General features: G+C 39.3%; 2 protein-coding genes across 7 annotated transcripts in view; one reads left to right on the top strand and one right to left on the bottom strand.

Annotated features, from left to right (window-relative positions):
- Spri (Src homology 2 domain-containing protein sprint) overlaps positions 1-22,233 on the bottom strand; it is a 67,639-nt gene that overhangs the window by 35,657 nt on the left and 9,749 nt on the right. For 3 of the 6 annotated variants that reach the window (XM_070667496.1, XM_070667499.1, XM_070667497.1), the window contains 2 exons: positions 15,552-15,761; positions 9,035-9,108 (listed from right to left, as the gene is read on the bottom strand). In XM_070667496.1, the coding sequence (XP_070523597.1) occupies positions 9,035-9,108; positions 15,552-15,632 (155 nt within the window). In that variant the 5' untranslated portion in view covers positions 15,633-15,761. Of the gene's footprint in view, positions 1-9,034; positions 9,109-11,482; positions 11,569-12,490; positions 13,065-15,551; positions 15,762-18,370; positions 18,861-22,233 lie in introns of those variants that run through there. The other 3 variants (XM_070667498.1, XM_070667503.1, XM_070667504.1) reach the window with 3 other exon arrangements.
- Obp5 (odorant binding protein 5) lies at positions 20,810-22,207 on the top strand. The gene is made up of 5 exons (XM_070667524.1): positions 20,810-20,983; positions 21,210-21,288; positions 21,414-21,505; positions 21,596-21,710; positions 21,784-22,207. Exons 1-5 carry the CDS (start codon positions 20,918-20,920, stop codon positions 21,867-21,869), a joined length of 438 nt encoding a protein of 145 aa, XP_070523625.1. The 5' UTR covers positions 20,810-20,917; the 3' UTR covers positions 21,870-22,207.

The following is a 22,233-nucleotide window of genomic DNA, read 5'->3' as shown; positions in this document are numbered from 1 at the left end:
TCCGCGCTCCGTTTACTATCTTTATCCTCCTGAGAAAGTCTGGAGTGCACCACCAAGTGCCACTGTGTACACACACTTATCTCGCGCGGCGCAACTTGGGATTATCCATGGCGTGATATACAATCACCATAAATCGAGCTGGTGAATTTTTCTTTTTTTTTTTTCTTTTTTTTTCCCCTTTCGCGCGAGATTCATGCGATTTCAGCTTCATCTCCTTCGTATTCGATAATCTTTTTGCGCCCTCTCGAAGGGGCTCGTCTCGAGGATCGCGACGATTTTTCGCAGTCGCGAGGCCGTTTTAATATGGAAAAAAATTGTCTCCTCCTACGAATTTATAACGCGCACCCTACCGCCCGTCGTAGGTCGGAAACAAGACTCGAGACTGTATTTAATATATTCTGGTATATTTGCATGGAATTCACGGTGTCGAGGGTAAAAAAAAAAAAATAAGTATTAATTTCATTAAAGAATATAAAAAGTAATAATAATCTACAAAGAGACAGAGTCGATCGTGTAGAACGTAGAGATAACCGATCAAACGAGTAGTATTAATAATAAAAATCATAGTAATAATTAAGCGCAAAAAAGTAAACCTGCGTTTGTATATCTTTATGATGTAATTTCAGTCAAGAGTAGGTACTTGGCAAAGTCAATCGAATTAAAATTAATTTGAGGTTTAATATTCATATCATTTTTTAGTGTCTGAAAGAGAGTTTAAATTAACGAAGAAGGGGCAGCGCGGGCAAAATGCTTTGTGAGGGAAACAGGAGTCGGCCTCGTGAAAATTGTTATCTTTCATTTTTCACTTCATAACGCCTTAACAATAACGCCGTATTCCACCCAAACCCCATTGTCGGCGGTTGAATGCGCATAGCAACCGTGAGGCTTCCCTTCGCGTTGGAAAGCAGACTCTTCCCTGCTTCCCCTTTCGTGACATTAGACGAAACGTGGAATATCCACTAGATATATGTAGCTGACTTTACAGTAAATTTAATTTAATTCTTTCATACGCGAAAATAAAATATTAACATAAAAAATATATATTAAAAAAAATTTACATGCAAAGTAAAATGTAGCCGTGCTTGATATCTCATCGTACAAGTACAGAAAATTATTATTATTTTTTTTTTAATAATTTTATTGAATATAGAACTATCAACGATTGTGAATAAATTCATTAAGCGCAATTTCGAATCACGAATTTACCGAGGTATTTGATGGCGCATCTAACAGCGACCGTACGAGGAATCATAGACGTCTGGACGCGATAAATTTCAACCTGAATGTAATAACGCGAACTAATATTAAACCCGCATATATCTGTTGGCGTGAAATAAGAAAACGTTAAAGGAGCGCCGTGGATCTTGGACATTTCCCGAACTGCCGTGCGTAAATATCCGTACTCGCGATTACCGTGATTACCAGTTAGCGGCTCGTTAATCATCGCCGCGAGATGCGAGGTGCACGAGAATTATCACTTTCCGCGATGTTCGCAAATTACAGCTCGTTCGTTTTAATTGGCCAGCGCAGCAGCGGCAGTCGATTCTCTTTGAATGTTTTGTTTTTATTATTTTTATAGGCAATCTCCATACCGCAAAAGAACGACTAGACTATCATTATACGGGGTGCGGGTAGCTCGATTTTGCATAAAAAAATCGACATGCTGCTTAAGACATTCTGTACAAACGTAAGCTCACCTGCCTCGTCTCCCATTCACCAGCCCGATAATTATATCACAAAAAACCAGCATGTCTTTCAATCGAATAATTTTTTAATAAATCGATACATAAGAATTATTTTCTTTTTCCGAACGAACAAACTGTTATATCACTCGCGAATTAAATGTAAAATTTTCTAAACAGTTTTTCTTTTTTCTTTTTTTTGTACTTCACCCGCACGTTGACGAGAACACATTTCGATGTCTTTCGGAAAGTTCGGCAAGGTGGCTCAGGTCACGAATTAATTAATCACGATGCGCCAATGTATTGAGAAGTACGGAGGTGACTCTATTTGCACCGAACACGCGACGATCCGGCGGATGTCGCCGCGGCACAGTGCATCCCGGTGCAGCGGCCGAGAGTCCACTCGCAGCCTAACATTAGACGGAGACGGAAATAGATCATAATTCGCGAATCGTGATGGTAGGGGAGTGACCGCGAAAAAAAAGGAAGAACAGCCGCAGACAGATCGAGAGCAACGATCGAGCCACTTGGGCGACTTTTCAAGACGACACCCTACGCTACGCGTGACGTTCGTTACTGCGACCTTTTCAATTAGCAGCAATTAAAAATTACGCCTGAAAAAAAGTGTATCTAACGCGAAGGACGAAAGGGAAACCATCGTGGGAACGTATTTCTTCCAGTTCACGGATCATATTCTATTTTTTCGTCCGGATATACTTTTCCCTTATGTCTGTCGTCTCCTTCTCCCTATCTTTCTCTTTTGCTATCATGTTCATCTCTCTTTCTCTCTCCCTCTATCTCTAATGCTCTCCCATGCACGCTTCTACATATCGCTGACTTCGCTGTTTAATCTGATAGCCCGTTCTGATTTACAGTCGAAATTCTTATCTGGCATATACCCCCGTCAGCGTTCAGGGGCTTCGATATTGAAGACGTTGATAAGGAAAAATTATGTTAAAAATAAAATTGAAATAAAAAGAAATACACTTCGTAATTATTATTATATAAAAATCCTGACTTTTTAAATTAAAATTATATTATACAAAATGCGACAGTATTATCACTTCTAATGTCAGTACTTAAAAATTTTTATACTTATGAACTATGATTAAATGTATTCATCCTTTGAAAATCGCTGTTTTACACGGCGTTAATTCTCCGGGTATTATTAAATCCCCGCGTCCGGGAAAACGCAATTTTACGTCGGACGGAAATGACACGCGCGCTGACAAATTGTAATTAGTCCCGCGTATTCGCTGTAAGCGCGATTTGCGCGATTAGTTTCGAACCCAGCGGTGCAGATGTAAGCGACAGTCGTTGGTTTACGCGCGGAAGGGCGGTTATATTATCGATTCCATCCGCGCGCCGCGCACGACTGTCCAATCGGCCGACGAACGTGTCGTTGACTTTGCCGTAAATACGCATAAAAGCCGCCAATAGGCAATGTCAAGGGATATTAATGAATTAATATCGATCTTCTCATCCAGACACCGAGTCTGTCATCGAGACGCAATTTTGTACGAATTTAACAAATTTTTACGAAACATTTTATTAAGTAAAAACGACTGACGTTTAAAGACCGGCATACATAAGAGCGAATAATAAATAACGACCGCAAATATTCCAAAATAAATCAATCGCTATAAAATTAACACACCGACGAGTGCTGAGATTGCTGTGTTCGTTCGCTAAGTGTATACACGCGCGCGTACCTTCAAAGTAACATAATTTATTGGAAACACGTAATTCTCTACGTTTTACTACGTTCGGCTCCACCGTAGTGAATAATGTCATCATCGACCTGATTTATTCCGACCTGCCTGTATTCGATTGTAATTTGTAATACGGCAATTCACGAAATTGCCTGCAGTCTGACCAGCGCACCTGGGACCATGATCCGAAAAAAAGATTCTTTTTGGATGTAAAATGGGGAAAAAAATCTCCACCCTCTTTTTGAATAAGTTTCTTTTCTTTGTAACGAGTAAATAAACGACACACTAAATTCAATCGTTGGTATTTTTTCAGGAGCGATTAGAAAATTATTCATTAAGCAAATGTAATTAAATTATATAAATAAAATTGATAAAAAAAAAGTACCGTGTGTATTAAATTTAATTTTTTAAAATAATATGACATAAAATGTCAGTGTAGTAAGCAATATAATCTACATGTTTCTTTTATCCTGTTATCGCGATATGGTTTCTCAGCTTGTTACACCCTTTCGAAACACGAGAGATTCGATTTGCTTTTCGATAAATTTGATTTCACGCTTTATAGATCGTCTCCCGTCGATACATTGGATATAGTTTATTACATTTATTATTGCATACAGTACACATGAATTAAACGCAGTGCACTTATTTAATTTCGCAAGAGGATCAAACTGTCTAGCATGCCGAGGACCCTTAAAAGAAAACGGTTGGTTTCCTGCCGGCCAAAGCGTGTATAATTCAAGGGTGGACCGATATCGATTGAATCGCTTCTCCGAGCACGAGCTATTCCCTTTCAGTTTCGCTTTCGAGAACGAACGAGAAGGAAATATGTGCAACTTCCTCACAAATAATATATCCCTTTTTTTTTTTTTTTGCGCTATTTTTATTTATTACGCGGTAACGTCGAATATCTTACTTTTATAGGAAAATCCCGAAAAGAAAAATTTTCTCTTTTCCTTTCCTTCGATCTGGCGAGACTAGATTTTCACGGAGTTTTTCTCAACTGGCTGAACGGAAGCTTTATTGCGCGAGGACACGCACGTTAAATAAAAAACGTTCGCGTGCGCCAAACTCAATGTACCTTTTCCTGTCTTTTAGAAAGGGAAAAAAAAGAAACCCCGTGAAAGGAAGGATACACACGCGCGCGTATATGTATGTATAAAAGGAAGAAGATCGCGATTGCCGAACGTAAAAGATGAGATATCGGTGTTATCGTTCCGCTCGAACTACTAAGCGCCCCCTTTATTGCACGACGCCTCATAAACGACGACAATGTATTATCGGCGCTGACTGTGATTAAATGTAATTTCTCACATTCTCAAAATCACTCGTCTTTCAATTTTTTTGCGAGTTTATTTTATTTCTTTTTACTGACTTTTTAAATGACGTGATAATTTTGTACTAATTATACGTAATATTAGCAGCATCAAGAATCTAAACGTATTTTCGCGACGGCTTATTGTAATAATCAAGTACAACGTAAGATTTGATATTAATATAATAGATATTGTAGAATCTAGTCTTTTGAAATCCGCGGCAGACATCGCGACCCTGTTTCACGTCGAATGACATCTTTGTCGAGCGACACGACTGACGCTGACGGCTGCCGGAAATTAGGTGAGATTGTTAGGCTAAGTTCTAAACGCGCCAGTTGTGCGTGCTGACAGTAAGATTAATTAAAAGAACCGACCTATGACGTGATATTAATTAGAAAAGTCAGCCAAAAATATACGACGTGACGGCTCCGAATCTTTTTCCTAATAATATCTATTTCAATATACTATACTTTTTTTTTTTTTTTTTTTCCTCGTCATCTACCGTCTTACTTTTATGGAATTGTCGCAAAGTAAAGCCAGTCCTTTATTCCTTGCTCTCGTAATTTCGTGCCGCTCATAGTGATTTTGTGATCGGCACAATCCGTGCAAACGAGGCCGCGTACCAATGCCGGAAATGATGCGATGCGTCGGACTTGGAAATCTATTATCGGCGGAATTAGCAGTGCCTCGAGGCACGTATTCCAGCGACACGGGCACGCACCCTTTGTCTACCCGCTAACGATATAGGGTGGTGGATAAGGGTGGCCGTAGCGCGCCAGTCCCCTCGGCAAACATCAGACTCGCGTTAGCCGTCAGAAATCAGGGGGATATCCGGAGAAACCGACCCGAGGGAAAATCTCCATGAAGCGGCCGCGCCGTTATATCGAGTTTCCTGATAATTCGATCGTCTTCCTCTCTCGGGCGCGCCCGCTCAATTCGCATTTCACGAAGTTCCCGTGTTCCTTCTCCCGCGTTCGTTTCACTTTAAGCTTGATTTTCGTTTATTTACGCGACTCTCAAGACTTGTATAAAAAAAAAAAAAAGGAGAAGAAAAAAATATCGCGCCTCAAAAAAAAAAAAAAACGATATGAGAAATTAAATAATTTAAAATAATTGTCGAAGGAAATGAATGAATGCCAGCCAAGTGAATTAAACGCGACAATGTATATTCTATATTGAATCGTTTATTAGGGTACCTAAAACCGCCAATGGCAGAAACGGCACGTTGTAGGTCTCATAAATTACAGACAGACGGCGTCTGGACCGGCGACTTCGTCAGATGAACCGCTCCTAGGCGTGGTTTACGCGAGCGCACACTCTATATACTACATGTACGGATCGTAGGTCTGCCAGAAACCTCCGTAGCCCGTAACGGTCATGGCACAAGACGCGAGCAGCTTTCGCAACTCCCGAGAGCATCGTATCTCAAACTTTCCGAATTCACCGTGAACGTTCGCTATATCGAGGGAGATATCTTCGAGGATGCGGCGGCGCAGCATGCAACATTAAATCACACGGGGATCGAACGAAAGAACACTTTCGTACACTAATTTAACTTTAAACGAAACGAGCATAAAAATAAAGCACGATATCAAATTAATTTTTCTGCCGTAAGCGAAACAAAGGACCTTAACATTGTTTCCGTATACCGTATTTATTTCACGAGGGCCCCGAGGAAAAGAATTCCATTCTTACCTATGTAACGCGGGAAATACCGGAAAAGCAAGGCGCGTAAACACGCGTTTTTACGTCGTGGCGAAAATTTTTATCCCCTTGTCTGGCGCGCGCGTCGATCCCATCCAGTCTAACGCGAATCTAATGCCGCGATCAAGCATCTGGAGCTGTCCAGAGGGGTTGCGAGGGGAGGAGATGGGAAATAGCATTATTTTTTGGCATTAAGACGCCGAGCGATGGACGGCGAATACAGAGACGAGAGAGATGCACATTAAAAGAGGATTTGCTGCACTCACAAAATTCGCGTCGGTCGAGATACAGGTCGTTTAATGGCTGAAGGGGGGAAAAATATTCCGAAATACCGTAGCCGGAAGAGAATGTACCATTAGGCTCGTGAAAGGCATTATTAAATTCTTCACGACGTTAAGTTGCCCTTAATACCTACACAATTTTCTATTAACTATATTTTAGAATATTATTAATCGGTTATTTTACTTTATTTTATTATTTTTTTTTCTTTTTAACAAACGATTTTGTTTTCGGTGCTTTTGATTTTTATTTTTATCTTTCTTCGCGTTAATAAAGAAATGAATAGCTCGGCGAGTCCTATGCGAAGGCAAACTTTTTAGCGAGATTACTAGCCGATAATAATTCAACCGCGGGGACCGAGGCTGGAATTTCATTTCAATTCCGCGCCTCGTCCCTCCATTTTCGCCACCCCCTTTGTCGGAACCTGCAAGTGACAGTGGCGCAAAAAGCCCAGAAATCTGCTTACGACGTCGCTGATCAAAAATCCGCGGAGTACGATATTACATACAACTTGCTCTTTCTCAGAAAGGGGATTTAAAAAGCTCAGTAAATTTCAGCAAACAGAATAAGTTTACAGAACTTTTAGTTAACTCGTTCGATGTTATCGATTTAAAAACGCTTTCCGCTATCTTTACCGTCTGGTTGTTTTTCTTTACTTGCAATTTGTAATTTTAAATTCAACAATGCAAAAAAGTGCAAGCGAGAGACAATAGCAGAAAAAAAAAGTTTCGCACTTGTCGCGACGGCCATTTGTTAAAAACGCTTTTTTCTTTTTTCGCCCACTGACACCCGGGCGAAAACATTACCGCGCTTGAATTTGACGAACAAAAGTGTCGGGACTGGAGAACGATATTTCCGGCAAACGCGGAAAGAACAAAAAAAAAAATAAAAGAGGGAAAGGTTTGATATTTCGGAGAACGAAAAGTGATAGAACAGAAATTGGAAATTTTGTTCGCGCAAAACATGTCGCACCGTATCGCTCAGTCATCCGGTTCATTCACATACGGTACTCATGTGTTTTTTGTATCGATTTACACGCGTCGAAGACAAAAATTCGACAGTTTTAGTAATTTAACAATTTTCTCCCGTAAAAAAAAAGGAGGGAATATCGATAATATTTAACTCCGCCTATACTTTGATTACTCTTCCATTCGGTTATAAGATCAGGCGCTTAAATAATTAATTAATTCCACGTTCCGATATTAAGTTGTCTTGAAACTGAATCGCGTGGCTTAATGTCCTGAACGCACGCGAAATTGGCATCTCGGCCAAAACCTAATTCGTGACATGTGCTCGGAATTAGTGTCATAATATTATGCATAATTGCTCTTTCGTTGCCAGCCCGCCCGTCGTTTCAACGTCACTTAATAACCTCATAAAAATAAATTTATTTAGTCTTGTAAGTGCAAGAGAACGAATTACATTATTTAAAACAAACGTTACTCTCAAAAAGTAAAAATGCAAAATTATTATCTTTACATTTGTACGTATTTTCTTTTTAGTAATTTCATTATTTTATAACAAAATTTATAAAAATCCATACCGTACAACGCAGCAAACCTAATGCCCGACTTTGTAATAACCGGCTCGAGTCGTATCAAACAAAGACGCACGTACCCTTCCCGTTTAATTGTCGCAGTTAATCACGTTCGTCGATATGGAACTGAAGTTATGCCAAGTTTCAAACTTCGGCGAGTGCGAACCCTCCCCAAGTCTCATTGAAATTTTGCGTCCTTTCAGGAAGACGCCGTCCATCTTGTCTTTGAAGTAAATAGAGGGTGCACCGTATAGATGTTAAATTTTAAGGTTTAACCCTACTATGTATACATACGTAACAATCTATATAGTACGTGAGCATAACCGCGTATTACGTAAATATCTCACGCAACGGGTGATCCGAAACGAAACTACGAATTTTTTACGCGGGGAGAAAACGCCATTTTATTATTAAAAAAAAAATCCGTCATCGTTTCTCGTAGCGCGAATAAATTAATATAATAAATGCGATAACTGCACGTAATATATTTAATTCAATTAGAACCTGACCGCCCGGTATAACACCCACGATTCCATATAGCATCTCGAATATTGGTTGGTACAATCTCATACATCACGGGGAGGATTCCGCGCGATGTGGAAATTATTCGCGCGAGATTTTCGTCGTAAATTACAGGAATTAATTCGATTTAACCTCCGCCGCACGTGGCAAGAGTGGTTAATATGTTTTCCCCTCCCGTTTTCATTTTGTAAAATCTTTTTCATAATGCGGACGTGTGAAATAAATAATAAATAAGTGGACACGATCGTACACGATCTAGTTAGAAAAAGAAAATCTACTCACCGTTCGTAAACATCCGGAGTCGTGCAGAGCTCGCTCAGCATGCAGTCCAAGTCGGTGGCCAAAGAATTAAGCAGCTGAAAGACAGAAGCAGAGAAGAGGGTTAGGGTCAGCGAGAGAGGTTTGACAATAGGTCATTATTTTACAAACTAGCTCGTCTGGCCGATCAATAACTTAATAACTGCTTAAGAATTAAAAAAAAAAATGTATCGGCGTATGAATTATAATTTTCAATTAATAATCTAACAAATTTCTAAAATTAAATGTCATGTGTATCATATGTATAATGATAATGTGTAAAGTGCCGATAATGACGACCGAAGTATCTTCCTCTCATTGTCGCGACACGGCAAACTGTTCCTGTATTTGCGTTGACGAAAATTGCGAGGCCGGAAAATTAGAAGGATTTCCAACCGTGAACACTTTTGCAAAGTCAATATTGAGCGTTACGAGGAGAAAAAAACGAGTCTATAAAGCTTTTACGTGCGGAAAGATTTTATATACGTATAAAAATTCTGTATTCTTTCATGGCGATCGATATTTACAACAATATTCTATGGTTGCGAATTTATAAATCTGCTATAAAGACATGATTTTGATTTTAACATTGTATATTCTTTATTTAAAAATTAATAAACATATCGAAAATTTGTATAAAGGCGTCGCTTTTAAATTAAAAAGTAAATAAAATTTAAATACTTCGGTAATGCACGGAATTTTATGTGTACAAAAAATATGTATTAACTTCAAACGGGAAAATAACTTAATAATAATAGAAAAAACTAAGAAATTAAATTTGCGGAGTAAAAATAATCGTGGCGTTTTTAAATGTTTGGAGAGAATGCATCTCATGTTTGTGCGCCACGTTGCAAATTTTTCTTTATCGCAGCTGCAAACACCGCGATCATTAGTGAACCACAACCGGCCGTTCGACTCGCGTAAAGTGCGTGCTTGCGGTATACAATAATGCGTGCACGTAATTTAAATGCGCGTTGCCCTCCTCTTGGAAAGGGGGAGTCGTGTTGCGGGAAACAACCTCGGAGGGTCATCGTGAAAATGTAATTGCAGACTATCATCCCTTATCATATATTCCAATCGAGCTCTCTCCTGCCTTCTCCATCTTTCCCGTCGATAGATAAAACAAACCCGCAATCTGTCGATACGAGTAACAGTTTCCGTCGTGAAACCACCGTCATTCCGTGCACGATTCGTGTGCTCTTGAAATTTTTATAGCATTTGATAGATAACAAAAATTAAATCTCCCGTCTTGCAATTTTAATTCGCTCGATAAAAACTGCCGGAATTGACATTACTTTTAATTAATAAATCATAAGAAAAAAAAAAAAAAAACTGTGTGCAACGTGGAAGATGCGCCCCGCTTATGTAACCACGTGGCTGCCACGCGAATTCGACGTGAGTCACGGGAACCCGATGAAGCATAAAACCCCATAAAACGACGATCCGGCCGAATATTCCGCCTGCGGAGAAGCCTTCCACCGAAATCGATAAATTCTCGCGAGAACGTGCCGAGGAAGACGTCGCTCGAGAAACCCTACGTCGATCCGAGACAGCGCGTACCTCCACCCGAATCGAAATCCGTAGGAACGACGGCCTTCGACGGCGGCTGCAGCTTCCCGAAAAGAGGAGCGAAGAGCGAACGTTTAATTGAATATAAATAATAGAATTTGCATGATCTCCCGACGGCGCCTTGCCCGAAATCCGTGATCCCGTAACGCGAATGGCAAACGTGGAAACGTCGCGTCGCGAGAGATTAACTATGTATTGAATATTTCGGCGTCCGGAGGGCCGGAAAGAGATTGAAAAGATCGTGGAACGAAGTTCAAATATTCTAGCCGCGGGTTGATTTAATTAAACAAAGGACGGGATCGAGTTAAACGTATCCCCCGTCGTTGCGCAACGTGTTGCGTGCTCCGCTACGCTTCTTCGAGCGAGCAGCGGAGCGGCTGCCGCCGCGACGAGTGCTGATTGGATCTAATCCGTTTAATTCGGGGAATGAGTTTCAGTGGACCATTTTAATTCGAGTCCGTCGCGCCGCGTTTGCCCGCTCTCGAGTGCTCTTCTTAAACTTGAAGCCTCGAGAGCGCTCCAGGCACGCCGTGCCTCGATATTGAACGACCTTTTACATTCGTGCCTTAATGACCGGCCCGGAAATTCGAGAGCCTAATCTTGAGAGAATATGTTGCGATCTTGAGAAAGATCTCTGTGCTTTGATTTCGGAGTTCGAGTCGATTACAACGGGATCATAAAATTTTGATCCAAAAAAAAAAATATCACAGCTTGCTACATAATAATAATAATTTTTATAAGTATCAAGTCTCTCTTTTTTTTCTTTTCCTTAAACGAGTAAATTCCCTCGTACAAATTGATTCTAATCCAAACGGCTTCCCCTTTCGTTAGATAACGCAATTCAGACAGATAACATTATCGTACCTTTATCGGTCGTGTTCGCACACGTGTTGGGACGTTCGTGTGTCGCCTCGTATCGCGTATTTCCCAGGGCACGCCGTTCGCGGAGACGTGGAGGAACAATGGGGGCCGATTAGACACAACGACGGGAATGACACGGACGACAATTAAACGGGCTCGCGGGCTTGTTATCGTTACGGGCAACACGCATAACGCCGCGGTAACGCGCGCACGCCGTTCGCGCGTGCAGAATCACGCCGGACAGGAACTCGGGCAGATAGGCCGGGTCCACGCAAGCCACGAGTAACAGGCACGAACGCGCACGGCGGCCAGAAACGAAGACAAATAAACGTCGAAGGCATCCGGCTAGCGCGACATGTGTCCGCCGCAAAAGTCCAGTGTCCACTGGCGTTGTCGACGTTGTCGTAAGAATGCGTTTAATAGGATCGCGCGACGACGGGAAGAAAGGCTACCGGGTGTCCCCGAAGAAAAGCCCACGTACGAACCTCGTACCGCAAAGCGAGCCGACCGACGAATTTAATTAAAAACGACAAATTTCGCAAGAATCAAAATACATAATTAAATATAATTTCTCGTGAAAATTGCGACGTAAATTAAAATAAATTGTTTCTTTTTTTCTTTCGACATTTTTCAACGAAGGTATTCGAGACAAATGTGACGAATTAAAATTTCCCACGATCGAAACGACCGCGTGCCGTCATTAAATGATGAGCCATAAAGCGCGCGCTTTTGCGCGATCCACTGCGAGCACGTTGAACTTTGGGAGACCGCGAGAGATTTATTGCACGTGAATTCCGCTCGGCGAATAAATGAGGGAATAAAAAAATGTATCAAGCGCATGCTTCTGTTATTAAAAATTCTATGAACGATAGGCGGCTTCAAATCTATTCGCTGCTACTTGCGAAAAATGAAATCGCAAAGTGCTTTTTGAGGGGAGAAGGGAAAAAAGATACTTTGAAGTCGTCTGAGAAAATCTTTCTTCTTTTCTGTCACTTAAGGAAAGAAACTTACTATCGGGAAAAAACCAAGTTTCGAGGATCCAAGTTGTCCTTTCCAATTATCCTTTTCACTTCGCTATTATCTTTTATTATGCCACCGGCACTCTCATTCGATACGTTGTACAAGAACGTCCTCATCACTGTCCGCACGAGATTTCAAATTTTATTCGCTAACCCGTATACTTTCGCGCTTCATTGAAAAAGTGTCTATTCGCAAACGAAAAATCCCTTCCGATGGTAATTTCATATAAAGCCGACAGGGGACAAGAAGAAATAAAATAAAATAAAAGAAGAGGATAATCCTACTTCGTTTCACTTCTGTTTGCGTTTAATTTCGTGTAGAATTCAAATGTCGAGAGAGTGATCGCGTGGTGACGTTTCTCGCAATTTAAAAGACTTCGCTTCAATACGATTTAAAGACATTCTTCATCACACATTACTGGCATTTTGTTCTGCAGGAATTTACGCGCGGGAAAAAAAATATTTATATATATTACATACATAAAAAAGAAAAAAGAAGAATTGAAATTTATTCTGCAATATTACGCGTGGAGAAAATTCGTTTTCTGTGCTGCGATATTATATCATTCACGTACATGTTATTTAATAAAATTTAATAAAGCTAAGAATCTAACGTTCCGTAATTAAATGTGAAATGCGCCCGGTAATATTTGTGACACTTAACGCGCGTGTTGCGAGTTGCGACTGGACTTAATCTCAAATGTGCAGGCACCGACTGCCACCTGGAAATCGATACACGGGCCGCCAGCGGTAACTTGAATTGCTATAGCAACATTCGATCAAAACAGAAAGCGCCTGTTTACAGTGCGGTATGCTAATAACGCGGGTGGAGGAAAACATTGAGGTAACCGCAAGGAGGAAGGAAAAAAGAAAACACCCCGGTCGCGATAAATCCCGGTTTCAATCAACTTAAAACAATGTTAAATTATTTGAGAGGGCGCAACGGCGGCGCTTCTAAAAGTCGAAACCCGCGAGATATATGTATGTATGTACACTCACCGTCAGGAATGGCGTTCGTGGTTCTGCGACGGCGGCTGGCGTACGTGATCTTGTCGCGGTGTGCGTCGAATCTCACACGAAGCGCGCGCGTAGATGTGTTGCGGAGCACCGGTCACAGAGGACTGAGGGAGAACGCGGCCTCCTACACCTCCCCGCGCTCGGCGGGCGAGAGAGGAGGAGTCACGTACGCCAGCCGCCGTCGCCGCAGAAAATGCCATATCTGCCTTTAAATGTACGATAGCACTCACTGTGATTATTTCTACCGCGTATTTTTAAGTCGACGATTTAAAGAGGACCGGTCGTCTCCGAAAAATTCAACGCCCGTAATATTTTCTACCTTCCATTTGCACCAAAGTACGGACAGTTCCAACTCGTGACCGTCAATTTATCTTTGCCGTAAATGGGCAAGCAATTATTAATACCGCGGTGAAATCTAAAACTGTTAATAACGCCGGCCGATAAGCGGCGACTTTAACAAGGTTCGTATAAAGCGACGAATATTCATTTGTGGAAAAGTACGGTTATCCGAATAGCGAGGAATGAAGTGAGCTGTCGTTTTGCCCGATTATGCTAAAGCGTGACATGGTCCGTTCCGTCATCATCGTCCCCCTTGACGACTTTCGTATTAGCAGCTACCCCGCTGTCCCGGCAGCTTAAAAACGCTTTAACTTGGCGCTCGGATAAGTACAGATGGTCCCTGCTCGAGTAGGCAACGCGGTGAGTTAATGCTCCACTGAATATTCACGAATAGTTTTGTAGTGACCCTTATGCATCTCTCGCATACCTCGCGTATATATGGACATTTGCATAAAACTCATTTCAAGCCATCCCTCGTCTGAGGTCGATCCCCGTTTGTAAAAAAATCGAGTTATAACAATACGGCCGATTTATATATCATCATATTTACGTAATTTTAAAAATGCAATTTTGCGTTATCGTTTAATATTATTATACGTATATTGCCATTCAAATATGGGCCGGTTATTTTTATCGCCAAAATGAAATCCTCGCGCGGCACATTCGAACGATTTATCACATTTTGAGAGCCATCTCCGAGCTCGATCTCGGCCGGAAATGAAAAGGAAACATCGCGGACATTAATTTTACAAAGGCTCGATATCTCGAACGATGCATGACGAAAGTTGGATTAAAGATTTTGTACCACCCTAAATAACGTAATGATACTTTTCCCGCTCCGCTAATTTCCTCGATATTTTTTATACATATCCGTCATGTTTTTTCAAATTATCTTTTTATATCGATTATTTAACATTTTATCTAAATATTGCAACAAACAGAAAAAAAAACAAGAATAATAAAAAGATTGCATTAATATTAATTCAAAGTCTTGCAACAGTTAAACATTTTTTTCCAAAATTAAATTCACAATAAATAATTCATAAATACACATTCTTCTTTTAATAAAAAGAATAAAAAAAATAAAGCTTTTCTTATTTTAAAAAAACTTGACGGTTTTAGTTTTCAATATTTTATATTCGCGCGCTCCTCATCCCCTTGCCGGCTCGTATGAAAAATCGCAACGTGATTTCTACCGAGAACGTTGAATTTCGAATTCCCTGCTACGAAACACGGGAGAATAAAAAATAGAAATAACGCACGCAAAAGTAATCAAAGCGAAGGATGACGCTGATAATAATGCGGAAAGACGTGGGGAGAGAAAGGTGGCGTTGCGCCGTAGAAAAAAAAAACTTTTTTCATGCTCGCCGAAAATTTTCCTGCGACAGGCATCCTGTTATTCCCTCACGCCGCGCCGTGACAAATAGCGTCAGTTTCTCTTATACGTCACGCAATTTTCTTTTTCGCGGCGGTAAGAGACACGCTTACTCGTATCCAAGTTATTCGCGTCGAGACACGTGCGAATCATCAACTACTCAGTGCCAAAATATTTTCTATTTCAATATTTTCAATATTAATTAATTTTTTTAATTCCGTGGGATAACGAGCTATACACAATCCCGTCTTTTTAGCAGATATACATATAGTTCAACGCCGATTCTGAATAATTTTGTAATTTGCTAATAACTGTGACTTACCAGTAAGTAGCTCGACGCTGTGCTGCTGGAGGACTCCCTTTTCCTTTGGCATCCGAAGTCCCTTTGAATCAGCGACGTCATCTTTTCATATTACACATCACAGGACGCTTTCACATCACGCTGCACTTTCACAGTGCGATCAGCTCGATTAGCACATTACGCGCACACACACACACGCGCGGGCGCGTATCACCGTTCACCAATCGTAATCTGAAACAGAAAGAAATAACAACAATGAAACATACAGTTATATAATAATTAAACGTATTAGTTTAGAGATGAATTTTAATAATTAAAATAATAACTCAAAAATTAAAAATTAATTAAAAATTAATGTGCTGCTTATGAATTGCTAGATTAAATCAGCAGCGGTATTTAAATAAATTACAGCTAATGAGATGCACGTAAATAATAAAATATTTAAGATACTAAGTGCAAAAAAATATGTACGCAGGACTATCCCTTTCCCACAGAATTTATTTAGCTTTTCTTCTTCCGCGATGATTTTCATAATGCGCAAGGAAACGGAAATATCTTACGTCATGACTTATTCACGAATTATTCCCGTTTGTTTCGTTTTCCCATCGTATTACACTTCCGCGCGAGCTACGAATTCTTTTTGAATTTATCAGACCACGGAAAGGTCGGGGCCTTGAAAACAGCTTCTACGAAATAATCCTGCAAATATTGTTCAGGAAATGCGCCGATAAGTTTCTCAACATTCGTAAAAATCGATCCTATCGAAAGATAAAAAAAAAAGAAAGAAACATCGATTTATATATAAAACATGTACTAGCGATATATCAATCATAATAAATGTTGAACGTGTCAACTGTATTGTACGCCTAATAGGCCTGCATTTCAGCAAGTCGTAATGAATCATCCAGTCCGTATCTCGCGCACAACAAGAAATGAATCAGCATCTCCGCGATATGAACTTCGATGATTCCCTATCTCGTTCCCGAGGCAATTGTCGGAACGAATCGAAATAAATCCCCGGCTATCTTCTCGAACGGAAGGTCCGCGAATTTTTCCTCCGGTACCGTTCTTCCTAAATTTTTCTTTTTCCTCCCTATCCTTCCCTTTTCCGTAACCCGCGTAAAGCGGAAAACTCGGCGGGCGGATTATCGCGAAAAGATAACCTCCCAATTACGCTTCGGTATATATTATTACGCAACACAATAACTTCCTTCGCAACGAAACGCACGTCGTGAGAGCAACGGCGAGGCGCTGCACGCGAGGCTGTCCGTAAACGTTCGTCGGTGGCGGACAGATACAAGAATATTCTCGACCGTCCGACGTCATCGTTAAGGATCGTTCGAACGATTTTGCAAGCGAGTCAATTTTAATCGAGACCAATCAGCATGTTGCACGGCCGCCACCGCACGCGCTCGTCGAGCAGCTGCAAGTATTTTATGGCAATGAGCATGATGCATAGGGAATAACTGCAACTGCACGCGTCCTTTACTCTTATTATTAGTTTTCTACTCTCGCTCGGCCTTGTGTAACATAAAATAATTGAAATTCATTCCCGAAGAAAATCAAGTTAAAAAAAAAAGGTGACACGAACAAAAATAAAATAAAATAAATATGTAAGAAGATTTGTACTTCACGTATGCTAATTTTAAGAATAATTTTTAGTAATAACAATTCTGAGAGAGCTATAATATTTGAGGAGAGATGTGTATTTTATTTTTTTTTATGCGTTCGTGTATTCGCGCCAGTCTTGCATAACGTTTTGCATAATCCTCTGCATAATACAGAAAAAAAAAAAATTGCACCGCACGACAATAGGTGGCAATAGTAACTGCGTCAAGAAGCGGTCTTTTGTGGTATCTACAGATAATGCATAGTGTTGCATACGAGAAATGTACGCACCTGGGACATGTAATTTTTCACATAAGAAGAAGAACGGGATATCAATATTTAATTATTACGAAAATTACTGTAACTCTTAATTTACAAAAAAAAGTATTATTCTTATCCTTAAAATTTTTCTTTTATTATTTAAAATTTAGCTATCATCACATACCCATTACGCGTATATTAAATTATTTAATTTAATATTCTACTTAACTCAGTCTTATAATTAATTTACCATTCAATTATTATTTGTTGTCTAGATTGAAGACAAATAGTTTATTCATTAACTCTTAAAAAAAAAAAAACGTACTCGCCGTAATAAAATATTTTATATCTGCGCGAAATGCAAATTATTTTGTATATCATAATTCTTAGAGCGCGTTTGTATGTACGGCGGGGTTCAAGCCTCTAAAAGGCAGGCGAACGGTATTGTTCCTCGTTTCCTTGACTGCGTTTCTCTCACGCCTGTGTATCCGATTGTCGTGCCGAATGTGAGAACCCGTCTGTCGAGGAGGAAGAAAAAGAAGATGAGAAAGAAATGACGCTTCCTTTTTCTCCTCCTCGCCAGGGTGAATAATACAGCGAAATACCGGTCGGTCGAATTTAGGAGACAGGACTCGTCCACGGTTCCGTACGGGTGGAACTTAAAGGAACTGCTAACACGTGGAGGAAGGTGCATTCCTAAGAGGCGCTTGCCGTAGTTCCTGCTTTCTGAATGCGCGGTAAGGCCCTATCCCGAGTTCAAGGCAGGTGAAGGCGACCAGATAAATACCGTCGTTCGAATTTAAGAGGAGAAACGCTCGGGCAGAATGAATCACGCTGCGCGTGCGAAATTCGAGAAGACGCACGTCCGTGACTACTCCCGCCGAGAATGTCACTCCGTTCCCTTCGAGTCGCGAAACAAGTCCCCTCCGATATGCAATCGCGAAAGGCAAATGGAAGAAAAGAGATAATACCTCATTACACGGGGAAGATTAAAAGCCGTTGCGTTATCGATGCATTGTTAAAAGAACACTGAAAGCCACTCTTGTCTAGTCCGCTAATGAATTAGAAATAGAGCTTTAAATGTACGTAGGATGCTTAAGTGCTTCATTTACGTGCACGTTTATTAATTATTTGTACACCGCACATATTCACTCACGCGTCATACTTCTCGTTTCTTTTTTCTCTCGTTTTGTTCACATTATTATCACTTGTCTACTTGGATCGATGAATAATTGAATATCCGAAAAATAATGCCTGAGGGATATGTAAGTTTGCCGCAATTAATAATAATTGACCTAGCTATCAAAGCGAGCGTTAAAAAAATTTGTGTTTAAAAAGCCGTACTAGTGGCAGAAAGAGACGACGGTGAGAGCAAGGGGGTCTGGAGCACCACTGGTTCCAGTATTATCGCCATCGTCACCATCAACCGCCTGCAACCACCACCACTAGTACCACCATCATCATCACTGCTATCGAGTTATGTTACTTGCTAGCAGTGCTGACAACGACCTTACGAACGCGTCGATTATTTTTATAAAAAAAAATTATTGTAAGAGAGAAAGACAAAAAATAAAAAAGAAGAAAAATGAATAAAAATTTTATTTAATCTCCTACGTTCTTAAAAGAATTATTTAAAGATAAAAAAAAATGTTTTCCGCTAGATATATAATTAAGATATTATTAGTTAATTTTCTCCGATTACAATAAATTAACAACAACATGCTGTGATTACAGTACAAATTGAATGTAACTATCAACTTTAACTTTTTTTTTTTTTTTTTATTCTTCTACGTATATGAAGATTTAGTCCTGTTATAATGGTAAAGTAATAATTAGTTGTTATTAATTTCTTGCGTAAGCCCGTGGCTCGTTGTTGGCTGATTAAACAGTGCGGCATTTCCGCTCGCTGTTAGTTATTATCATGTACTAACAGAGATTTCTTTCACGATAAATGCATTTACATCGCGGTGGACACTTTATTACCTCGATTTGATCACGTAATTAATAAAGTTATTAATTCATTCGATCATATTAATAAACTTGTATTATTTTACTTTCCGTAATTGCAAATAAAAGAAAATATTTAATTTAATTTTAGAAAATATTGGTTAAAATATAAAACAATATAAAATTTTTTTTTTCTAGCAAATATTCAACTCATGGATATATAATTCATTTAAGAGTTACATAATTAATAGAAATAATCAAAAAGGTTCTTATTACACGTCAATTTAATAAGTTATTTTCAGACGGTATCGTCGCATTTTTAATTTGTTTATCGCCGAGTTGTACTTTTAAATCTCGGAAACGCGCACTATTGTGCGAATGGAAAATCGGCGGAGAGAGATTCACGTCGAAAACATTGTTGATTAGTCATTTCCGGATGCAAGAAAAAAAAAAAAAAAAAATTATCATATCATCCTACGTTCTCTGAACTCAGGATACAGTGCCTCAATGTTTACGCAGATATGCATTCGCTCTTTTTATACTCGTGGTATACTTTAGACACGTGGGTCTCTTAACAAAAAAAATACGCGATGAAATGAGATGAGGCCCTGATCGACATGGGATAGACGGTTCAAGTTTCCGAATTTAATTGAAGGCTAATTAGCATCACAAAAGGCCGGGCGGGTGTGACGGTGATTAATTCGGCGTGACTTTGTCCTATGTCAAATTTTCGCCCGCGCAATCACCCAACGCTTTGATCACGTGCATGACCAATTATAATAATTACCAACGTTCAGTACACACTTTTCTCGGTGTGTCGTACTTTCCCATCTCCAGAATCTCGTTATATTTAAAGCAAATATTACTCAATTCCGAAACCATTATTTATACTTAATTTACGTACGCAAATTAATTTTTCCTACGATTTTCAACCAGTTTCGAAATCCTGACACCTCTCAATAGACGCTTTTTAAAACAAACTAATCAGCTTTAAAATTACCCTCCCCATTGTCTCATACGTGCCTTTATCAGTTTAAACTGCTCTTTGTGGCAGATCAATAATTATATTTTTTTATTTTCTTGCCCTCCCTATCACTTTCCCAGACGTCCTTCAACATTTTCCCGTCTCGCGATTAATTTCTAAGTATTTGTTACACGCCCAAACGTAATTAAAAGTCAGGCTCCCTGTTAATTATTTTCTTCTATCTTTCATTTCGAGGGCTGAACAAAAATCTTGAGCGCAAATTTGCAGCCAGATCCGTTTAATGATATAACATTATGCGAGGCAAATTGTTGATTGCTTCTTCGACATGATAAATCGCGGAAGCTTCCTACCTCGTCCTGACATAATCTCTCTTGTAAAGTATGTATTTTATGCAAATGATACGAAATTAAGCTTCCAAACGAGATTATCACTCGGTATATTAACCACAAACTTGTCGACAGTTGTACACTTTATAAAAGCTCGACGGAAGCTCGGCCACGTTCAGTGAGTAGATTTCGGAAAAAATAATATTTCGGATTAAATCCGTTCGTATTTTTGTGCGTACTGTAATCGGCAATATTACAACATGTGCGCGCGATTAGTGATCTACACTATTATAGTTGTACTTGTTGCAGTGAATCAAGCAGATGCAGTAAGTTTTCACGCGTAATAAATTAATATTTTCAAAATAAATTACAATTGATAACGCTACTGATTCTTTTTTTTTTCTTTCTTTTTTTTTAAATAATTATTAAAAGTAATCAAATATTTTAAATACTTTTCAAATAGGATATTACTATTACTATACGTATAGGTATATTATTTTAACATTAAAATCATAAAACCTAAACCAAAAATTAAACCTTACTGTAATTCAGGTAATGACAATGGAACAAATTCGAAAAACCGCAATGACCATGCGAAATTCGTGTATTACAAAATCCCATGCAGATGCCGGTAAGTAGTGTGCAATCATCCTAGCTTTTATATAATTTATTATTCGTTACTTGCGCATGTACAGAAGTAAAATCAAATAGCGCATATTCGAGGTATGCATTTTTCGATATATTTTCTCGCTGCAGGAGTTGTCGCGGCGATACAAAACGGCGAATTTCCGGACGACAATCAATCGTTAAAATGCTATACACTTTGCGTAATGAAGGCAATGCGAACCGTAAGAAAGACATAAAAGTTTAATATCCCGCGCGATATCAGCAAGTCGGTATTAATTAAATAATTTAAAAAAATTGTTTTTTAATTTAAGTTTAAAAACGGGCGCATAGATGACGGTATGATGATCAAACAAATGGATCTAATGATGCCACCTGAAATGGCCGTCCCTTTAAAAGCGAGCACGACTAAATGCGTGGGCGAAAGTGGTAAGAAAATTATATCTCGGTATTATATTTGATAAATATTTGATAAATATTATCGATTTTTTTTTTTTTACAGCACCCGCAGGCGATGATTGCGAGACTACTTATCAGTTTGTAAAATGCTGCTATAGAACAGATCCGAGTAACTTCTTCTTCCCTTAACCGAAATCGAACGGCGAGAATCGCAGAATACGATCGCGTGCAACGAAGCTGCGTAATTGTTTTAACAATAAATACATATAAGAATGTACGAACATATTAACTTCAACCGTTTACATTGCGAGAACTGTGTTGTCTTGATATTGTGAATTAAATAGATTGTGAAATGTAATATATGTACATTATACATGACGACATATTAGCAGTACTAACAATTAGTAACAAATAATTAGTAACTATGCAATGACATAAGCCTTATTTAATTATTATCATTAACGTAGTTAGTTTTTAAGCAGCTTATATTTAAATAATAGAATAAAATAAAAGCTATTTCCAAATAAGTGAATGCCTAGACTTGTGTTCTTTT

This window comes from Cardiocondyla obscurior, linkage group LG16, assembly GCF_019399895.1.
Source record: "Cardiocondyla obscurior isolate alpha-2009 linkage group LG16, Cobs3.1, whole genome shotgun sequence".
Classification (NCBI taxonomy): Eukaryota; Metazoa; Arthropoda; class Insecta; order Hymenoptera; family Formicidae; genus Cardiocondyla; species Cardiocondyla obscurior.
The sequence above is the reverse complement of the archived record's forward strand: the minus strand, read 5'-3'. Positions and strand labels throughout refer to the sequence as shown.

What these genes read in the sequence shown, in the direction of transcription:
- Obp5 (XM_070667524.1), top strand. Translation starts at nt 20,918, where the DNA reads ATGTGCGCGCGATTAGTGATCTACACTATTATAGTTGTACTTGTTGCA. An exon ending in CAGTGAATCAAGCAGATGCA is followed by an intron (nt 20,984 to 21,209) that starts GTAAGTTTTCAC and finishes ACTGTAATTCAG; the next exon opens with GTAATGACAATGGAACAAAT. An exon ending in AAAATCCCATGCAGATGCCG is followed by an intron (nt 21,289 to 21,413) that starts GTAAGTAGTGTG and finishes TTCTCGCTGCAG; the next exon opens with GAGTTGTCGCGGCGATACAA.